The sequence below is a fragment of the Dipodomys merriami genome, unplaced genomic scaffold (assembly GCF_024711535.1).
Source record: "Dipodomys merriami isolate MVZ:Mamm:240054 unplaced genomic scaffold, mDipMer1.0.p SCAF_16, whole genome shotgun sequence".
NCBI lineage: Eukaryota > Metazoa > Chordata > Mammalia > Rodentia > Heteromyidae > Dipodomys > Dipodomys merriami.
In genome coordinates this window covers 29,120,258-29,143,309 of record NW_027202937.1, presented here as the reverse complement: position 1 = coordinate 29,143,309, position 23,052 = coordinate 29,120,258, and the positions used below count along the sequence as shown (strand labels likewise).

Below are 23,052 nucleotides of genomic sequence, written 5' to 3'. Positions count from 1 at the left end.
CTGGCTTCTGAGATCCTCAAGATTTCAGCCTCCTGAATAGAATTCCAGATATGAGACACTGTAACAGGGAGTGAGAATTACATACTCTTTTTGTTTTAGATTGTGTTTGTGTGTGAGTGTGTGTGTGTGTGTGTGTGTGTGTGTGTGTGTGTGTGTGTGTCCACCTGCATCTGGTTGGGCACAAAGTGAATATTTCTTGTAGAGGTGCAAAGGAACTGTGATCTGCATGTCAAAGGCACATTGGATCAAATCTCAACCACTATAGCTTTTCTATTTTTTTAAATATATTTTTATTGTGAAATACTGTACAGAGGGGTTACAATTATGTGGGTAAGATAATGAGCACATTTCTTATCAAGCATTGTAGCCTCCTGCTTTCTTTCCCCTTCCTGTCCCTTTGTATCCTCTGTCACCCACCCCCGTCCCCCGCCACCAAAGTTGTAAAGTTCATTTTTCGAAATAACAACTTGTACATCTCATTGTTGCAATGGGTCCTCTTGTATCTCTGTTTTAACAATTAGTTTTTTCCCTTTCCCTCCACATATACCAACATCATATATAGTGAAATCAGGTGTTGTACCATGGGGGAGGGACATACAAGGCAACAAAGACATAATCTTATAAATATGTTAGAAAAAATCTCATGAAAGATCTCTCTCTCTCTCTCTCTCTCTCTCTCTCTCTCTCTCTCTCTCTCTCTCTCTCTCTCTCTCTCTCTCTGTCTCTCTCTCTCTCTCTTTTTTGGGCAGTCGTGGGGCTTGAGCACTTGGCCTGGGAGCTGTCCCTGAGCAATTCAGCTCAAGGCTCATGCTCTACTACTTGAGCCATCGCGCCACTTCTAGTTTTCCGGTGCTGGTTTTATTTTTATTGTGATTAAGTGATTACATAATTTCCCAAATTTCACAGTATTGTGGAATAATGATGCTCATTTAAAGTCACAAGCTCATTCTAACTTTCCTGGAGCAAATTGTCTATCACAGTCTATAACATATAAGGGTGTACACATATACACCATACATGTGATCAGCAGCATGGGGATATTTAGTAGTGGTTCGACCAGATGAGTGGAAGTTCTTTGTTTCTTAAGTCCTGTTAATTTTGTCATATCACCTAACATTTTGGATTTAACATCCACTTATCAGGGAGACCATGTAAAGTTTGTCTCTTTGCTCTTGGCTTACCTCGCTCAACATGATTTCTTCTAGCTCCATCCATTCCCCTGCAAATGCCATCATTTTGTCATTTCTAATGGCTGCATAGTATTCCATTGTGTGTAGATACAATTTTTGGATCCATTCATCTGTGGTGGGGTATCTGGGTTGTTTCCATATCCTAGCTATTGTGAACAGTGCTGCAATAAACATGGAGGTGCATGTGTCCTTGAATATTGGTTCCTGTTGTTCAGGGTAGATGCCTAGAAGTGGTATGACTGGGTTGTAAAGGAGGTCAATCTTTAACTTTCTAAGGACCCTCCAGCCTGCTTTCCAAAGTGGTTGTATAAGTGTACATTCCCACCAGCAGTGTAATAGGGTTCCTCTTTCTCCACATCCCCTCCAGCATTTGTTGTTGGCTGATTTGTGGATGTGGGACACTTCTGACTGGGGTAAGGTAGTATCTCAGAGTTGTCTTTATTTACATTTCCTTCACCACCAGGGATGATGAACATTTTCTCATGTGTTTCTTTGCCATTTTTATTTCTTCATCTGAGAAGTCCCTCTTTAGTTCCCTTGCCCATTTAGTAATTGGTTTGTTAGGTTTGGGGGAGATTAGTTTCTTGAATTCTCTTTATATATTGGATGTTAACCCCTTGTCTGATATATTGCTGGTAAATATTTTATTCCAATTAGTTGTTTGTCTTTCTAGCTTGGTGGTGATAGATTTAGCTGTGCAGAAGCTTTTTATTTTAAGGTAGTCCCATTTGCTGAGCCTCTCTCCAATTTGTTGTGACCCTGGGACTCTGTTCAGGAAGTTCCTTCCTGTGCCTATTAGTTCAAGTGTCTCTCCTACTCTGTCCTGCAGTAGTTTCAGAGATTCAGGTTTAATGTGAAAGTCTTTAATCCATTTTGAGTTGATGTTGGTGCATGGTGATAGGCTGGGGTCCACTTTTAGTTTTCTGCATGTGGCCGCCCAGTTTTCCCAGCACCAGTGGTTGAAGAGGCTGTTTTTCTTCCATTGTATGTTTTTGACTCCTTTGTCAAATATCAGCTGATCGTAGGCCTGTGGATTTATTTCTGGATCTTCTATTCTGTTCCATTGGTCTTCCGGTCTTTATTTGTGCCAGTACCATGCTATCTTTGTTATTATAGCTCTATAGTAGAGTTTGAAGTTCGGCATGGATATCCCTCCCATGTTGTCTTTATTCCCTAGAATTGTTTTGGCTATTCTAGGTCTTTTATTGTTCCATATGAATTTTTGGACTGTTTTCTGTATCTCAGTGCTGTATGTCATTGAGGTTTTAATAGGAATTGCATTGAATTTGTATATTAATTTTGGCAGTATTACCATTTTCACTATATTAAGTCTGCCTATCCAAGAGCATGGGAGGTCTTTCCATGTCCTCCACTATAGCTTTTCTACAGAGCATTCTCTTCCCCAAATAGGTTTGAGATCTAGAAAGATTTCTCTTGGCTAGAATATGATATTTGATATTTGATGTGGCATTTTCCCTTACATCTTTTCCCCAGAATATGATGTATGTCTGATTGATCTAGGGTATGTGTTTGATGGTCTGTGCCTTTGTGCCAGGTCTAGCACCGAGGTGCTGGCCTTGTGCTTTTGTGCTCAATGCCAGAACTTTCCTATTGGACCAGAGCTCCACTTGTAGCTCTTTGGGAAGTACACTTGAGATGATTGTCTCAAGGACTTTCATGCCCAGGTTGGCATTGAACTGGGATCCTCAGATCTCAGACTTGCTGAGTAGCTAGCATTCTAGCCATTCGCAATACTCTCAGTCTCTGGTGCCACAAAATGATCTCACAGTACCATGGGTTTCCATTCTTTTTATTTTTGATTGAGTAATACAGTACATTCTAGATAGAGATTGCCCCACAACTTAGAAGTTTGCTTACAACCGTTAGAAACACAAATGGTGTTGCACATGTTTCCAGGCTAACTTGACTCCAGAATCCTGATGGTGCATGCACAGGGCACATGTATCTCCAAAGCGCTCAGAGACTGCTGGGGTTCCAGAGCTACCACTGAACTGGAAATCTCAGGACCAGACTCCCTGTGTCATCCACCCACAGTGAACTTTGGAGCTTATGTCCCTTGGACAATGTACTTCTCTCCTGGCTTTTGTTTCTGATGCCAAGAAGAGATTCTAGGAGAGAGTTGCCTGATTACACGGCAAGAGCAGAAAGTCTTGCACTACCCTTCCTTGTTTTCACCCAGGAGCCATCAGGCCACAGGATATAGAATTCACAGTCTGAGTCGGAAAAATATTTCTTGCTCCAGTTACTATCCTTATTGACACAGATCTGGACCTTGTGGGTTGTCTTCATGTGTGTCAGTGCCTGTGCCAGATCAGCCTGAACCTGGGCAAATCTCCTAGGGCTGTAGAGCACTTGCTTCAGATCCCGAGAAAGATGGTAGCTCTCCAGAGGGGCAGGATAGATCCCTAGTCTCAAGTGGTGCAGCCTGGACATGTGCCTCAAGAGCTTCTGCAGGGCGGCCATGGAGATTTTGTTTCCATAGAAACTGAAGAAGCTGAGGTGGAAGCACTGGATCAGAGCAGGCAGGATGGCAGAGAGCCTGTCATCAGTGAAGTCACAGAACTCCAGGGCCAGGGACTCCAGGGTGCTGGTCACTGGATGCAGCAGGGCTCTCAGTCGTTCAGGCCTGAAGGTGTTGAGGACCAAATTCCTCAGACGCAGGTGCTTGAGTTGCTTGGTGCAGGGACACTGAGCCAGAAAACCAAGGTTGGCATCCTGCATCCTAACTTCATTCAGAGACAAGGTCTTCAAAGGCGTCAGTCTCCTCAGGATAGTGGGCAGGTTTCCATCAGAGAAGAAGACGTCATGCACATGAAGCTCCTGCAGGTGCTGTAGGTGCCTCAGCTGTGCCCAGAAGAAGTGGAGATGAATCCATTCTTCAAATTGAGTATATTGGTGAGAGGGCCTAACCTTGGTGCATTTGAGGATGTGAAGGTTTTCCATCTGCCTGAGGTAAGGAGCCAACTTGAAAATCATTTTAACAGAGCAGCTTACTTCATTCAGGACAAGTTCCTGGATGGAGTCCAGACTCACCACCAGCAGAGTCTCGTAGACTTTGGACAAGGAGCTCTGGAGAATCTGTAGCTTTCTCGAGCACAGCTGTACTCTTTCCTTCTTCTTCCTGGCCCACTGGAGCAGGTAGGCTTGGAGATCATCCTGGGCTCCATTTTTGATGGTCAGGTCAATGGCAATCAAGAAGGGCTGCTCTTCAGTCATCCCTGAGCGGCGACTTCCTGTGGGTCTGTCAATCAGAACTCCTGAAGGAAAGATTCGGACCATGGAGGGGTAGCCCTGTGTCCAGATATCTGGGTGCTCCTTCCGCAGATCTAGCACTTGCAGTTTCACCCCATGAGGGCGCTCCTTGTTGGCAAGTATCAGGTCCAGCCCAACCAGAATAGCCTTGAAGGTTTCCAGGTCTGGTGACTTGGCCAGGTCCCCCAGGGGGAGGCAGGAGAAGGGCCAGGCCTGCACCATGGCCTTGAGCACGTCTGTGTGGCCCCTGGCATAGGCCTCCTGGAAGAGCGAAGGGAACAGCAGCACTGGCAGATCCTCCAGGGCAGATGTGGCCAGGGCCTGGTAGCTCAGCAGACTCTGCATGGCCAGATGCTGGAGTGAGGGTGGAGTCCTGATGCTCATCTTGAGGGAGGAGTCCTGGAGCAAGTGTGGGGCAGCTCTAGGAATCCCAGCAGGGCCAGGCACTGACTGCAGGCTCTGGGACTCTGGTGCTCTTCTCTGATCCCTGGGCATCTTTATACCCCAACCCCACCCTCTCCATTGCAGATGTTCCAATCAGAGTGCAGCTTCTGATGGGATTTCTGAGCCTCTCAGATCACACCTTGCTTGGGTATTGCCCTTGAGAAGAATCCACTCAATGGAGTACACCAAAAAGTGATAGGGTTAAAGGTGTGACCCACACAGCCCAGCTCCTCTTTGAAATGTAAAACACAATGCACCAGAAAGACTTCCCATCCATCTACAGAAATCCCTCCAGACATTCCCACAGGTGTTCCATTGGCTGAGCCAGCAAGGGACCCAACATGAGCATCCAGCTCAATTTTCTAACCTCCACAAAATCTTCAGGAAATTTGTTTCTGTACTTCTTTCCCTCCCTCCCTCCCTCCCTCCCTGCCTCCCTCCCTCCCTCCCTGCCTCCCTCCGTCCCTCCCTCCCTCCTTCCCTCCTACTTCCTTCCTTCCTTCCTTCCTTCCTTCCTTCCTTCCTTCCTTCCTTCCTTCCTTCCTTCCTTCCTGCCTTCCTTCCTTCTCTCTTTTTTTTTTTTTTTACTGGCCCTACAACTTTAACTCTGAGCCTGGATGCTGTCCCCTACCTTCTGTAACTTCTGTTTGTCAAGGCTAATTCTGTACTACTTGAACCACAGTACTACTTCTGACTTTCTGTGGAGTTGATTGTTGACAATCAGGGTCTGCCCAGCACTTGGGTGTTTGATAATCATTTAGAAAAGCAAGATAATATTCCAGTTCTTTCCAGGCTGAATTCACTGCAGATTCTTGATGGTGTTTGCACCACATGAACCCCCAAAACCTCACTGACACAGCCTGGCTTCTCTTTCAAATGTATAACAAACTGAACACAAAAGAGATCCTACCCAAGCACCTTAATTTCTCAAGACATTCCCACTGATTGTCTGATGGCCTGCACCTACAAACAACCCAAGATCAGCCAGCCCAACTTACAGCATCCACCATCATATCTGGTCATTTATGTCTACCTTTCTTTTCCTTCCCTCTTTTTCCCCCTCTCTCCTACCCTCTAACCTCCCCTTTCCTTCCTTCCTTCCTTCCTTCCTTCCTTCCTTCTTGTGAGTGGGCAACATTCCAAGCTGTGAGACCCCAAAGTGATGGGGAGTTTGATAGACTTCCTTCCCACATATTGTCAGAACACTCCCAGGGGCTCAGGCATGAAGATGTCCTGGACCAAATTCCTCAGATGCAGGTGGCTGAGCTGTCTGGTGCAGGGACACTGTGACAGAATCCAAAGGTTGGCTTCCTGAATCCAAATTTCATTAAGAGACAAAATCTTCAGGCTCCTGAGGATAGTGAGCAGGTTTCCATCAAAGTGGAAAACTTCATTCACATGAAGCTCCTGAAGCTGCTATGGAAAGCCCAGCTGTATCCCCAAACTACAGAGATATAAGTCTGTTTCAAAGGAAGTAGATCAGTGATAGAAACTAAACTTGATGCATTTGAGGATGTGAAGGTTCTTCACCTGCCTTAGGTAATGAGCCCATTTGATCATTGTTCCAAAAGAGCAGTTTAATTCATTCAGGACAAGTTCCTGGATGGAGTCCAGCCTCACCACCAGTAGAGTCTCATTGATTTTGTACAAGGAGTTCTGGAGAATCTGTAACTTTCCTCTCCTTGGCGCAGTGGAGCAGGTAGGTTTGGAGATCATCCTGGGCTCCATTTTTGATGGTCAGATCAATGGCCATCAACAAGGGCTGCTCTTCAGTCATCCCTGAACAGCGACTCCCTGTGGGTCTGTCAGTCAGAAACTCTGGAGAAGAGATTCGGGCCATGGAGGGGCACCCCCGTATTTTGATCTGGGGATACTCATTCTGCAGATCGAGCACTTGGAGTTTCCTTTTTGGGAAGTATCAGATAGAGCCCATCCAGGAGAACCTTGAAGGTTTCCAGGTCTGGTGACTTGGCCAGGTCCCCCGGGGGAGGCAGGAGAAGGGCCAGGCCTTCAGCATCTCTGTGTTATCCCAGGCATGCAAAGGGAACAGCAGCACTGGCAGATCTTCTAGGGCAGAAGTGGCCAGGGACTGGTAGCTCAGCAAATTCTGCATGGCAATCCTGAGTTCTCAGCTTCCCGAATAGCTAAGAGTACGGGCATGAGCCCACAGCTCCCGGCCCCTGAAAATAACTTTTATTTTTTTTAACCAGTCCTGGGGCTAGAACTCAGGGCCTGCGCACTGTCCCTTAACTTCTTTTGCTCAAGGCTAGCACTCTACCACTTGAGTCACAGGGCCACTTCTGGGTTTTTCTGTTTATGTGGTGCTAAGGAACTGAACCCAGGGATTCATGCTTGCTAGGCAAGCACTCTACCACTAAGCCATATTCCCAGCGCTGGAAATAACTATTTATATGTTGTCTTTCAGCTGCCTACAAGGGAAGCTCCCGACTGTCTGTGTCATGTCACATGGCCCAGAAGGGAATCCTATCCTACATTTTGCCTTTCAATTGATCACCACAATCCGCTAAACATTAGGTCTCTCATGGGACCTAGGCATTGCTCCTTTCCTGGCTTCTTATACGTACACACACACACGCACACACACAAAGTAGGCCCTAGATATTCAAAGTGGATGCTAAAGTCCAGTATAGAATGTTGCAACTTATTTGTATTGTATTGTACTAAAGACACCCTTCCATGTGCTTTCAATCCCTAGATTACTTATAATACCTTCTATAATATAAACATATATAAGTAGCTAGCTAGTATTCTGTATTTTCCAGGGATAACAAGAAAAAAAGCCTATATATGTTTAAGATAGTCGTAAATTTTCCCTCAATTATTTTCACATGTCCATTTTTATTGTGTGAATGTGAGGACCTTGCCTCTTCACTTCACCTTTTTCTTCAAGGCTGGCTCTCTAACACTTGAACCACAACTCCACTTCTGGCATTTTGCTGGTTAGAGATAACCGTCTCACGAAACTAATTTGTCTAGACAAATTAGGCTTCCAACTGTAATCCTCAGGTCTCAGCCTCATGAGTATCTAGGATTACAGGCATGAGACACCCAGCCTCAATCTGTTGTTGAGTAAATTTATGATGAAGAAGGGGCTGAAAATAAATGTATGATGTAAGGGGCTTACTTTGTATACGTGTGTGTACATATATATATGCATATATATACATATATGTACTTATATAAATTCTATTTTATAGTTACATAGGTACAAAGACAAAATGGTAGTTATACACTAAGATACATCATTTGACGTAAAAGGTTTTTTTCTTCAACTTTAAGAGATAAAAACATCTCCAAGGACCCCTATAAGGGTGAGGGCTCTGTGTGCTGCTCCAATTCATGCTGCCCTGTGGCTGCAATGTCTTTGTCTCCAGAAACAAGCACCTGATGCTGCTGCTTGTACTCAGGCCTCCCCACAATCCTTTGCCGTGGCACTTGATGTGAATAACAAGCACACGTCTTCATTATCCTTAGAGTTCTCAGAGCAGAGGCATCTTTTGAGAAAGTTTTCCTCCTCAACCTTAGCCAAGTTCCTACCCATGAAAAGAACTCAGTAAAATCTGGGAAATGACAACACTGAAGGAGCTGTACACGGGGCTTCACTAAGATGCCCCTCACTGACGTACCCCTGGCTGAACTTGAAGCTTGGAACCATCCTATGTGGATGTAACCAGGAGGACAGATGAAGAGCAGGCTGGAGTTAGCCTGGCTGTGTGAGAACTCAGGCTTGGAAGGCAGCTATGCTCACCACTATACCACCAACGCTTAGGCTGGGACACTTTGTAGTTGTGCAGTTTTACAAAACCTTCCTGGCCTCTCCAAGCCTGTTTCCCAACTTAGAAAATGTGGAATTGTGGACTATGCTACAAACCAAAGGAGATAATACTGGAAAATTTCACATGAAACCTGACACATAATAAGGACTTAGTACATGTTGAGTATTATTTTCAGTTAGCTTGATTCTCTTGATTTGCATAAATAGAAATGGATCTTTGTTATTTTATCATTATGAAAGCAGAGGGAGCTGATAAAGGCTGACATACTTTCGTGTGATGTAGTGAGAATATTGAGGCAACATAATGCTGCATCCCCTAGTTCCAAAACTCCCTAAACCAGACTATGGTCTGGTTAAGTGTCCCCAAATGGCCCTTGTGTTGAAGGTTTAGTCCTTATGATAGCACAATTGAGAGATGGTAGCGGCCTTTAAGAGGTGGAGCCGGGCATTGGTGGCTCACTAGCTACTCCAGGGGCTGAGATCTGAGAATAATGGTTCAAAGCTAGCCCAGGCAGGAAAATCCATGAGACTCTTATCTTCAATTAACCATCAGTAAACCAGAAGTGGTGCTGTGGCTCAAGAGGTAGAGTGCTGGCCTTGAGCTGAGGAGCTCAGGGGCAGTGCCCAGGTCTAGAGTTCAAACCCCATGACAGACAAAAAAACAAGGAAGTTAGGTCATTGGGAGTGTTCTTACAGGAGCTTAGAGGATCCCAGCCTAGGGCCTTCCTTTGGAAGCACAGTTATGGGTTTGAACTCTGGGCCTGGGCCCTGCCCCTCAGCTCTTCAGCTCAAGGCAAGAGCTCTACGACTTGAGCCACAGCACCACTTCAAGTTTCCTGGTGGTTAATTGGAGATAAGAGTCTCACAGACTTTCCTGCCCAGGCTGGCTTTGAACCACAATCCTCAGATCTCAGCCTCCTTAGAAGCTAGGATCACAGGAGGGAGCGACCAGTACCGTTGGGCCTTCTTTTCTCTGTTTGTTTTGTGGCTTCTGTAAGGTGAACAGGCCTCCTTTTTCATGCATTGTCACCACAGTGTTCTGCCTCACCACAGGCCCAAAGCAACAGGGCCAAGCTACAATTGACTGAAGTCTCTGAAACTAGAAGCCAAAATGCGACCTTTCTCCTTAAAGTTGCATGTTTCAAGTATTTTGTCATAGTAATGGAAAGCTGACTAACGCAACAGGAGGCTTGAAATGAACTAGTTACCTTACTGATCCAAAAAATACAGATGATGGCTATCTCATAATGTGGCTTTGGGGATGGAATGTGAGCACAAGGCTTTGAAAGCCCAAAGTGCTATAAGAAAATGTGACTACACTGGTGCTACTACTGTGACCAGGCACTCACCAACATTGTTGATTAAGTTAGGCTTAATGATGTCAACCATTGGTCCTATCCTCTTCATTTTTCCCTCTGCCCACCTATAGCTACTTTGGCTTTAGCAAAGTTGCTTTAATGAGATCTACTATAGGGTTTATCCATGTTCTTTACCTCCTGCTTTTGTTGGTAGTGGTTTTATGTGCTGGTCCTGGGGCTTGAACTCAGGGTCTGGGTGCTGTTCCTGAGCTTCTTTTGTTCAAGGCTAGCACTCTACTACTTGAGCCACAGCTTCACTTCCTGCTTTTCTTGTGATTAACTGGAGATAAGAGTCTCATGGACTTTCTTACTCTGTCTGGCTTTGAACCATAATTCTCCAGTCTCAGCTTCCTGTGTTGCTAGGATTACAGATATGAGCCACTGGCAGCCGGCTCTTCACCTCTTTAATGAGATCTCTTTAGTGAGATCTACTATGGAGTTTATTCATGTTCTTTATTCCTTCAACTTTCACTGACTTGAACCCTTTCCCCTCTTGCTAGCTTTAAGCCTATATAACTTTCCCTAGCTGGAGGTTTCTCAAATGAGCTTGCTTCTGTGGGAAGTTTGTAGTGTGGAGCTTGAAACCACCATCTCTGAAATTCACCAGCACTATCTGCATTATATTATCTAAAAGGCACCATCACTCTGTTTCCTCCCATTTTCTGCAGAACAGGCTCAGAGACGTCTTTCCTTTGTATAAAGCCACTGTTCCAGGGTTAACTGTGCAAAAGTGGAGCAAGGCTCTGATAGATTCATCCTCAAAGGGCCGGCTGACACCACCCTCTCCTTGCTGCAGTAGACAGGTAACAAAGGCAAGAATGTAAATTCCTGTCCAGTTAGAAGGTAGATAGGTATGGACAGTAGATGGGCAAGCGTCATATTTCTATTGACCTCCTGGTTCTGGCTCATCAGGATTGTCAGGAATAGAATAAAGTGAAGGGAATTGTGTCATTCCTGACTCAAAAACTCCTCCTGGGTCACGGCACCATATGTAAGGTAAATTAAATAGGAAGGTTTAATTAGGTAGGAAATAAAGAGAACACCATGCAGTATTCAGGCAGGAAAGAGAAGTTTACTTACCAAACTGCTGCCCCACTATGCATAGTGGAGGTGCACAGGCAGAAGGCTGGAGCTGGGGTCTTCCCTGGGTTTAAGTAGGGAAGGGGGTGGGAAGAAGGTGTGGCCAGGTGAGGGAAGGTATGGCCACACTGGATGTGGATGTGACCTCAGGGCCTAGGACCCTTCCTCAGTCCCTTGGGAGGCATGGTGGGGATGGCCCAAGATGTGACCTTGGAAAGGGAGGTGACTGCCACCAGGTCTTCCAGTTATCTAGATGACACAGGTACTAGGTGGAGAATTAGCCAAGAGGTGGGGAGGAGTCTGCCCTACCTTTCCAGAGCAGACCTGTCACTGAGGAGGCTGAGCTCTGAAGATTGAGGTTCAAAGCTAGCCAGAACAGGATAGTTTGTGGAACTCTCTCTAATGAGCCACCAAAAAGAAGCCAGAAATGCAACCATAGTTCAAAAAAAAAGCTAAGGGACAGCACCCAGGCCCTGAGTTCAAGTCCTAGTGTCAGCACAATCAATCAATGGAAATCTGGTAAAGAAACCTGGTCTTAGATGCTATCATTGGGCAAATCACATGCCTTCAACAAGCTCATTTATTTATTTGAAGAATGAAAATTATGCTATTTCTAACCTTAATATGATGTTTTGGTAGACCGAGTGCCAACTTTCCTCAAGTTCCATGAATGTAGTTTATATTATATATCTGAATTATACCATGTTTTCAATTTAACAATGAATATCAACAGCAGGAAATAAAGAATAAAACAACACTTAGAATTCTCACCATGTGGCAAGAAACAGTTGAAATTCTAACAGCCAAACACACCTGGAAAAAGGAGAAAACCACACCTCCCTCTTCTACATAGACAACTATCCATTGGTAGGTGCACATCACAGGGCTTGTCTGTAGCTGAGTCCCAGATTACTGCATAGAAGCATTTAGGGAACATCATCACTGATTGCTCCTCGGTCTCTACTCTCAGTGTGAGGATGGTAATCGGAAAATATAGTAATCAGTTTTTGTCAAAGCAATGTTGACAAAAAAATTAAAGTAATAATCCATCTCTGGTAAATGGAAAAAAATCAGGAAAAATATAAATTAAGTGACTGCATAAAATTATAGTTTATATTGAAAATGTTTCCCTTTTTGTGAATGTGTATGCCAGTACTGGCACTTGAACCCAAGGCCTCATAGTCTCATTCAGCTTTCTTTGCTCATAGCTGGTGCTCAACCACTTCAGCCATGGCTTTCTCTCTGTACTTTTGCTGGTTAATTGGAGTTAAGAATCTCTCCATTTTTTTTTGTCCTGCCTGGCTTGGTACTCTGATCCTCAGATCTTAGCGTCATGAGTAGCTAGGATTACAGATGTGAGCCACCAGTGCCTGTTTCTGATGTGTTTTGAGAGCCATAGCCTGACATCTGACACAAGTGAGGAGAAATGTACTCCCAGTGGCTTTTGATGGGAAATATAATCCAGAAGCCCAGAAGTATTCTGTGGTTAAATGCACAGTGGAAGCATTTATTTTAACACGTCTACAAAGTCTGGAGAAATATCTCCATAAATGATGATTTCCTATAAAGATCAAACCCATCATACTTTCATCCATCAGTCTTTCTGCAAGAAGATCAATCAGAAATTTGTACGTGACTATTGTTTCTGAAGCAAAGATTATAGATTAAATAATCACAAAAATACAGAACTCAGCTGGACCCAATTCTGTGTTTTAAAGCAACCATGCACGGTAAAGTACATTTTGGATAACACATTAGATGTCTGCTACATCTACCAAAATAAGTCAACAAGCACTTCTCCATTTATGAGCCAAGCATTTGAGCCCCATTATGCAGCCATCCCCTGGTTCTGACAAAACCAGAGGATTTTCCCAATATTTGTTCTGGTTCCCTAGAGCTAAACAAAAGGATGAGAGGAGGATGAGTAGGAACAGACAAAACACAGGAAAATGGAGAAACTAAGATGCAGTGCTGTTGAGCATAACCTTAATCAAGTCATCCTTGAAAACTGTCTTCCAGCTGTTGGCAAAGACAGGTGGAGTAGGAAGGACAGAGGGGAAAGCCAGCAACATCTGTTTAAATGCTCTCAACTGTTTTCTGAAGCCTTGGGCTTTAAACAGCTTCCTGGAGTCTGGAAGCGTAGGCTGCAGCTCTTCTTGATTGGCCTACAAGATTCTCTGTTGCTGAGATTCTGTCTGACTTTATGTCTCTTATTAATACAACCATTGAAATACTCTCCTGAGATATATCCGAAGACATGGATAATCAGATGAGACATATGTGAAGAATTTGGGTAATACTTTCCAGAACTAGGGTATACGCTGCAGTAGGATGGCTAGGAGGCCGTATGAGGCTGAAACTTGGATTCATTTACAGGTAGATGAAAGAGGTTGCAGTGGAGGCCCCATATGGGACACGAAAGATGTCATAAAGTGGTCTGATACTACTAAATACTCTTGTAAGTCCAAGAAGTCACATGACATCTATGTGAATGTTTCCCAAGATGATCCAAGGATCAGGAACAAGGCTGGCTGGATCCTCCACTGTTTTAGGTTAACAAAGGGCATCATTCCAGTGCGGAGTTTACATGAAGGGTGGGTTCTCTTTTTCCCTCCTGGATATATTAAGTGGCCATTTGTTCACAAACACCCCCTTCCTGAATGTTGCATCCTTTAGGGAGTATAAAACAATAATATCAGATCTTGAAATAGTGAGGTAAACATCTAAATCTGGAGGATGGAAGAGGAACAGGAAAGTGTTAAGGATCACTTGGATTCAAGAGACCGCTGCTCCCTTCTCATCCCTGTTTAGAAGAGACAGATAATGGGAATAACTTATCCTATAGGAAATGTGCTTCTGGTTCATGGCAGGGTGTCTTTGATGAAAGACTGAATAACTTTTATGACAGGATGTGATTGCTTTCACTTCTACTGAGGTCATCTAAAAGAAAAGCATTCAAGCAACTTAGCAAAGAACAGGGAAGAAAGGACATAAGTGGGTGTCTGCCTCTTGTTACCAGTAACACCTGCAAGGCAGGACTGCCGGTGAGAACCCCTGCACGTGGATAGTAAGGAAGTGGCTTGTGGATCCAGCTAGAACATTCTCTTTTTTTTTTGTCGGTTGTGGGGCTTGAACTCTGGGCTTGGGCACTAATCCTGCGCTCTTCAGCTCAAGGCAAGCGCTTTACGGCTTGAGCCACAGCACCACTTCCGGTTTTCTAGTGGTTTATTGGAGATAAGAGTCTCTCGGACTTTTCTGCCTGGGATGGCTTTGAACTGTGATCCTCAGCCTCTTCAGCAGCTAGGATTACAGGCATGAGCCACCGGTGCCCAGCCAAGCTATAACATTCTTAACACTTTCTCCCTCTCTCCTCTCCCCCAGGTGCCCGTGGCTCATACCTATAATCCTAGCTATTCAGGAGGCTGAGAACTGAGGATCACAGTTCAAAGCCAGCTCTGGCAGGAAAGTCTGCGAGACTCTTATCTCCAATGAGCCATCAGAAAACTGAAGTGGTGCTGTGGTTCAAAATGGTAGTGATAGCCTTGAGAAAAAGATGCTCAGGCCCTGAGACAGGCCCTGAGTCCAGGACTGGACATGTGCGTATGCATGCATACACACACACACACACACACACACACACACACACACACACACACACACACACACACACACACACACACACACATGTTCTTAATCCTATGGAAATGAACTTGTCTGATTATGTAACACAAAAGCAGCATTTCAGTATTCCAATGTAATTATATCTTCACTAGTTCTAATGGGTCCTAGTCTGTGGTAGTCTATTTCAGGCCATTAATTGGAGTCCTGTAGCTTTGCTGTATATATTTTGATTCCCATAACTTGAAGGCATCTGTTATTGGAAGAAAGCCAGAGTTTCTAAGTCAAAATATCAGTCTTAACAACGTGGACATGATTATTCCAGAAAGCATACAGAGTTTAACACCATCCTCCATTAATGAGTTGAACTCAGAAACAGGAATTTTCTTCAGCACAGCAGGGAAAAATCTCTTTTTTAGTGAGGTTTTGATGTGTTGAACAAATCTAGGACATTTTACTCTACACATCTGTGTGTTGAGCATAATGCCATACAGAAACATATTAATCAAAGATCCATCACAATATAGACAACCAATGGTCAAATCAGATCTAGGTTTCATGGAAAATGAAACATTAGTCTGCTCTCTGAGTTCTCGTCTGCAAGTTCTATTTCTTTTTTTTTTAATTTAATTTTATTTTATTTGAGAGCATACTGTACAGAGGGGTTACAATTACATTGGCAGGATAATGCATACATTTCTTACCAAGCATTGCAGCCTCCTCCTTTGTTTACCCTTCACCTCCCTTCCCAGCCTCCCCCTCCCCCCCACCCAATCATACCCCCTCCCCCCCACACACCGACATTGTAAAGCTTGCTTTGACATGACATTTTGTAATTCTCCTTGTTGCAACAGGTCCACCTGAATCCTTGAACGACTTGTTTGTCCCCATCTCCTCCACTTGTTATACTGACATCAAATAAAGTGAAAGCGGGGGTTACACTGTGGGGGAGGGACATACAAAGCAACAAAGAAATAATCTTATAAATGCGTTAGAAACACATGCATGAAAGAAACGAAAACATTAAAATACATATTTAAGGGTTCGTTTTCCTAACATCACATTATCTGACCTTTTCCGCTTGACTCATACCTATACTAGATATTGCAAATAAGGGAAACCATGGGACCTATGTTTCTTTGGGCCTGGCTTACTTCACTTAATATAATTTTTTCCAAGCCTTTCCATTTCCTAACAAATGGGGCAATGTCATTCTTTCTGATGGAGGCATAGAATTCCATTGTGTATATATACCACATTTTCTTGATCCATTCATCTACTGAGGGGCTTCTGGGTTGGTTCCATATCTTAGCTATGGTAAATAATGCTGCAATAAACATAGTTGTGCTGGTAGCTTTAGTGTGGTCTTTGCAAGTTCTATTTCTTTTATCAATTGTCTCCTCTAGGCTGAGTCTTTCAAATCTGGATGGAAGCTGGGTGCCAGTGGCTCACCTCTATAATTTCAGCTATTCAGGAAGCTAGGATTTGGGGATTATGGTTTGAAACCAGCCCAGCCAGCCCATGTGTAAGCATGGTGATTCTGTTAAATTCAGTTTGTTTGTTGGCCAAAAGTGTTTGTTTTTAAGCATTTGCTGTTCTAGCATTAACCATGTGGTTCTAGCATACAGTGGGGGGGAAATGTCTTTGCCACCAAAATTCCAGAAAACTTATGGCAGACTTTCATTTTAAAACCGAAGCATGACTAAAAACTTTCATGCACAAGTGTGTGTGTGTGTATGTGTGTGTGTGTGTGTGTGTGTGTGTGTGTGTGTGAGAGAGAGAGAGAGAGAGAGAGAGAGACAGAGAAAGAGAGAGAGACAGAGAAAGAGAGAGAGAGAGAGAGAACATGTTCAAAATAATCTCATTTTAATGCATGAGAATTGTCATTATACTGTGAGAAAAAAGTCTTTTCTACCAAACTAAGGTGCTTCTGTTTTCTTTTGCTTTTTTTTCCGGTCCTGGGGCTTGAACTCTGGGCCTGGGCACTGTTTCTGAGCTGCTTTTGCTTAACATGAGCATGCTATTACTGGAGCCACTGTCAGAGGCATCCACTTGTGTGACTCCATCTGAGCTCCTGTGTGCTGTGAGGGTGCATGGCAGCATGCATTCCCTCGGGGGAAGAAGGAGACACCCCTTCTTTCAAGTAAGGGCTAAGGTCTGATGCCCAGCTGCCAGACTCAAGTGAAGGTTTGCAGGAATTGCCATTCATGCTCCTCCAAGTTAACCTTGTTAAAACAATGCCTCCAGACACCCTTTGTGTACTCACTTGTGTTTTACCTACTTTTACAAACTTTGATCACTGGAACTGCTCCACATTTGTTGACAAGGATTAGCTATTCCTGCTTACTGACTTAAAGTTAAACTCTCATTGTCTGTGCTCCCATAAAACTGTTTAAGATTAACTCTCTGCTACCTGACTAAAGATTTATGTCTCCTGACTGCATTTATGTCTCCTGCATGCTGTATATAAGCATGTGATGTTCCAATAAACTGTGTCCATACCCACATGGTGTAGTCCCCTTTCTGCCTACCAGACACTACGTTCCCAGGTCTTGCTGTGTGAACAGCAACAAGCCACAATGTGACTTTTGAGTAGTTTATTGGAGAGAAGAGTCTTTTTTTTTTTTTGGTTCCGGTTGTGGGGCCTGGGCGCTGTCCCTCAGCTCTTCAGCTCAAGGCTAGTGCTCTACCACTTGAGCCACAGCACCACTTCAGCTTTTTTCTTTTTGTTTATGTGGTGCTGAGGAATCGAACCCAGGGCCTCGGGCATGCAAGGCAAGCACTCTACCACTGAGCCAACTCCCCAGCCCCTGGAGAGAAGAGTCTTAAGGACTTCCCTGCCCAGGCTGGCTGCAAACTGTGACCCTCAGATTTTAACCTCCTGAATAGCAAAGATTACAGGCACGAGACAGTGGCACCCAGCTTATGTTTGCTTTTTGGCTTCAATTGGAACTACTTAACTGGATCCACACTATAAAGAAAAAATTGGCAGTTTTAAACTCATATTACAAAGAAGCTCATCAGATTTGGTTCCTTACTAATGTTAATTTTTGCTGTCTACTATCTGATTCACAAGTATGTAAGCTACCTTTGATACAGTGTCAATGGTATTTTCAACTTAAATTAGTATCCTAAAGTACACCATTCAGGTAAAAATTAACTAGATTTTTTTAAACCAGTTGCTGTTTTGAAACTCTCATCATGACCATTATTGAGTTTTTTTTTTAAAATCACAGATTTGATCCTCTGCAGCATTTAGAGTCACACCCATAGAGGGTTAAATTCCTCTTGCAAATATATATTGGTCACACTTAACTATTATTGGTAATAAGTTCCAGGTAAGCCCAGCTTAAAAACAATTTCTATTGATCACTTTGTTGCTTCAGTTGGAAATAAAAAGGGTCTCTTGGCATTGATACTTGCTTAATCTGTCAATCACCGCCCTCCCCCCCATCCAACATGGGACATGCCATCAATCAACTGGGACATGCCATCTCTTCAATGCGAAAGAAGAGCCTGCTAGACCCAGGGGTCATTCCAGGGATGCACAGCTGGTTCAATATACACCAGCCAACTAATGTTATTCAGCACATCAATAGGAGCAAGGAAAAGAACCACATGATGATCTTCATAAATGCAGAACCCTTTATGATAAAAGCTCTGAGAAGGTAGGAATCTATAGAGTATTCCTCAATATAATAAGGGCTGTATATAACAAACCTAGACCCAGCAATAGACTTAATTAGGAACAAGGGCTGGGAAGGTGGCTCAGTGGTAGAGTGCTTGCCTTGCATGAAAGAGGCCCTGGGTTCGAATCCTCAGTACCACATAAGCAGAAAAAGCCAGAAGTGGTACTGTGGCTCAAGTGGTAGAGCTCTAGCCTTGAGCTGAAGAGCTGAGGGACAGCGCCCAGACCCAGAGTTCAGGTCCCACAACCAACAACAACAAAAGAACCCCTTAGATTCCCCTCTCCATTCCTTATCAATACAGTACTGGAATTCTTAGGAAAAGCAGTGAGTGACAAACATAAAGGGAATACAAATGGAAAAGAAGCAAAACTCTCCCACTTTGCCCATAACATGATCCTGTATTTAAAGAACCCCTTCAGCCTGGTGCGGATGGCTCTTGCCTGTAATCCTACCTACTCAGGAGGCTGAGACCTGAGGATCATGGTTCAAAGCCAGCCATGATACGCTTATCTCCAATAAACCAACAGAAAACCGGAAGTGGCACTATGGCTCAAATGGTAGAATGTTAGCTTTGAGCTGAAGAGCTGAGGGACAGCATCCAGGCCCAGAGTTCAGGCCCCACGACCAACAACAAAAAAAGAATCCCTTAGATTCCTCACTGAAGTTACTGCAAGTGATCTGAAAGTTTGACCGAGTGGCCAGGTGAAAAATTAATCGACAAAATCCAGTAGCATTTCTGTATGCCACAATGAGAAGAGCAAACAAATCAGAAAAGCAATTCTATTCATAATAGCCTCAAAAAAATCACCTAAGAATTACCTTAACCAAAGATGTGAAGAACCTTTATGATGAAAACTTTAAAAATGTGAATAAAGGAAATTAATGCAGATTTAAGGAAATGGAAAAATCTCCCATGCTCTTGGATTGGGAGGATTAACATCATGAATATGGCAACACTGCCAAAGTTATCTCCAAATTCAATGCAATACTATCAAAATCCCAACAACCTTCCTCAATGATATAGAAGAAGCAATCCCCAAATTCATATGGAATAATAGAAGATCTCAAATAGCAAAAGCAGTCCTTAGCAAAAAGAACAAGGCTGGAGGAATTTCAATACCAAGCTTCCAACTCTATAGCAAAGCCTTAGTAATACAGTCAGTTTGTTAGTGGCACAAAAATAGGCCTGAGGATCAATAAAATACAATAGGGGACCCAGAAATCAACACATCACAAACATGTAGCCAACTAGAAAACCAAGAAAGAGGAGGGAGAAAGATAACCTCTTTAACAATGGTCTTGGCATAAACTAGGCCACATGAATGCCACCAGCACAACTATGTTCACTGCAGCATTGATTATCATTTCCCACACATGGAATCAACCATGATGCCCCTCACTGGATGAATAGAAAATATGGTTTATATACACCCTGGAATTCTATCCTTCCATGAGAAAGAATGTCATTTCCCCATTCGTATGAAAATGGAAAGAAATTATACTTAGCTAAGTAAGCCAGACCCAGAGAGACATAGGCTACATGGTTTCCCTCATTTGTAGTAACTAGAATATGACTAGAAATCTACAAGTAAACCCAATGGATAGTGAAAGAAAAATGTTTACACTTGGACAGAATGAACTAAACAACACTATAAATATTCACACAGTGAGAACAAAGGATATTCTTAGGAGAGGATCACAGGGGCTCAATAGCTATGTGCTTATGATCATATAGAATTATCAATGTGGGTATTGGTGGCATACACCTGTAATCCTAGCTACTCAAGTGGCTGAGATCTGAGGATGGTTTCCAAGCTGGCCTGGGCAGAGAAGTCCCCAGGAGACTCTTTTTTCCAATAAACCACTCAAAAACCTGAAATGGCACCATGGCTCACAGTGGGTGAGAGCTAGCCTTGAGCCAAAAGAGCTCAGGGATGAAGCTCAGGCCCTGAGTTCAAGTTCAACAACCAAACAAAAGTAAAAAGGTCCTTCTTGAATAAAACTCCAAGAAGTAGAAAGAAGAGAGGTTTTTTTCTTTCTTTTTAAAAAAATACTCTTTATAGTTCTTCTTCCCACCAACAAATGGCTTATTTCCTTTTGTAACTGTTACTTTTTTTGTACCCTTTGTGTTATATATGAAGTGATCTGATATGGGGAGGGGAAGGGGGAACATAAAATGGTAGAACAAAGAGTGAAACAATTCAGCAGGAATACTCACTAGACACTATGTAGGAAATGAACTTTACACCTTGGGGGGGATGGAGTGGGGAGGGGAAAATTTAGAAGGGAATGCATGAGAGTGTGATAGTGTGCAAAAGGAAATGCACTCATTATCTGAATCATGACACTGTAATCCCTCTGCACACCACCTCACAATATAATTTTTAAAATTATATATAAATTATGGATATACAATATATATATAAATTAAAGATAGAGTCTCACAGACTTTCCTGCCAGCCTGGTTTTGAACTGCCATCCTCTGATCTCATGCTTTGATTTGTAGAATTGCAGGCATGATCCACCAGATCCCAATATGAATCTTTCATTTTTTTTCCTTCTCTTTTTTTTTTCTTTTTATGTCTGGGTGGAAAGAAGGTGAATAGTTCTTATAGAAGAACAAATTAAGTGTGACCTGCTTTCTCAAGGCAAGTTTGATCAAATCTCAACCACTACAGATTTAACTACTGAGAGTTCTCCTTTTTTAAAAAAAAGGGTAGAATTAGTATTTTACTGTCATTTATAATGAGATAGCAGTCGGATATATAGTCTCCATAGTTCATACTTTTGTAAATTTAAAAAAAACCCATGTTTTCAAGCAGCTGACTGGTAATGTGATTACACTAATTCATTAATAGTGGCTTTGAGTTTTTCTTACTAGCTCCAGAAAATTCTCACACCTTCTCACCCTTTTTTTTAAAAAAAAACTGGAAGGTTGGCATGCATTTGAATTCAGTCTGCAGCCACATCCGGACAGTCATCAACATCGATTTTGAGGAACATCACACTTGGATACTTTTCAGAGAGATCATGAAAGAAAGGCTTGATCATTGGAAGGTCCACAGGACGTTCATCTCCTGCAATGTCCAAGGCTTCTTGAACGGCATCCTTGCTGTCCATCTGCTTCACCATTTTGGCTGTTTTGGATTAGTTGGAATGACTATAAAAAGGATAGAATTGGATCCAAGGTGCAGGACAGAGCTCCTCTTGTGAATTCTTATCACAAGTATGTGAGGGATATGAGAGAGTTCTTTTGCCCTCAAGGGAGGCCACTTGGTACTTGAAGTTGAAATTCTAACCTCCCCCCACCTACCTTTCCCCCAAAATCTTATCTATCTATCTATCTATCTATCTATCTATCTATCTATCTATCTATCTATCTATTTATCTATCTATCTGATGTTAGTGGTGTGGCTTTCTTGTTTGTTGTGTTTTGTTTTCATTGCCAGTTGGAGGCCTTAAACTCAGGACCAGGATGCTGTCCCTGGGTGCTGTTCCAGTACATTACTGCTTGAGAAACAACCACACTTTGGGCTTTTTGGGAAGTTTACTAGAGATGACATTCTCCAGAACATTCTTGCATTTGAACTGTGACTTTAGAACTCAGATTACCTCAATAGCTAGAATTCTAGGCAGAAATAATTCTCTCATTCTATGGTGCTGACAAATGATCTATTTCTATATGCTCTTTACATTTATTTCAAATTAAATTGATAGAATCATTCATACAGTAAATGGCCAGTCAGGGTCTGGCCATGACTTGGGGGTTTTACACACAATCATTTAGAAAAACAAGATCATGCTCCAATTCTTTCCAGGCTGAATTTTCTCTAGAGTCCTGATGTTGTGTGCACAGGACACATGTACCCCCAAATCCTCAGAGGCACAGGCTAGATTCTCTTTCATATGTATAAAAGACTGAAAACAAAAAGTCTCCCCTCAATATACCCTACCACCTCAAGACATTCCCACTTCCCTGAGCCTGCAGAACATCTAAAGAACAGCCAGACCAAATAACAGCATCCATCAAGAAACCTGGAAATTCTATCTCTGCTTGCTTTCCTCATTCCCTTCCTCGCTTCCTCCCTGTGTAACTTCGTTCCTTCTTCCCTTCCTTCTTTCTTTCTTACTTTTCTTCCTTGTATTCTTCCTTCCTTCCTCCCTCCTTTCCTTCCTGCCAACCTTCCTTCCTTCTTTCCTTCTGTCTTTCTTTTTTGTGCCGGTTATACAACTTTACTTCTGAGCTTGGATGCTGTTCCCTAGCTTCTGCTTGTCAAAGCTAGTACTCTACCACTTAAACCACAATAGGACTTCTGGCTTTTTCTGAGGAGTTGATTGTAGACAGTCAGAGACTGCCCAGCACTTGGTGTTTGATAATCATTTAGAAAAGCAAGATTATATTCCAGTTCATTCCAGGCTGAATTCCCTCCAATTCTTGATGGTGTTTGCACAGGACACATGAACCCTCAAAGCCTCACAGACACAGCCCGGCTTCTCTTTCAAATGTGTAACAAACTGAACACAAAAGAGATCCCACCCTAGTACCTTAATTCTTCAAGACATCCCCACTGATGGCCCAATGGGTAGAGACTGTAAACGACCCA

General features: G+C 43.1%; 2 protein-coding genes across 2 annotated transcripts; both read right to left on the bottom strand.

Annotated features, from left to right (window-relative positions):
- Positions 1-3,338: 3,338 nt before the first annotated feature.
- Positions 3,339-4,958, bottom strand: LOC138827713 (PRAME family member 8-like). The gene has a single exon (XM_070023326.1). The coding sequence runs from the start codon at positions 4,956-4,958 to the stop codon at positions 3,339-3,341; it is 1,620 nt and encodes a 539-aa protein (XP_069879427.1).
- A 16,328-nt stretch (positions 4,959-21,286) lies between these two features.
- Positions 21,287-21,580, bottom strand: LOC138827877 (thioredoxin-like). The gene is given in 3 exon segments (XM_070023486.1): positions 21,287-21,324; positions 21,327-21,405; positions 21,455-21,580. Coding segments are annotated over 3 exon segments (243 nt in total).
- Positions 21,581-23,052: the final 1,472 nt, after the last annotated feature.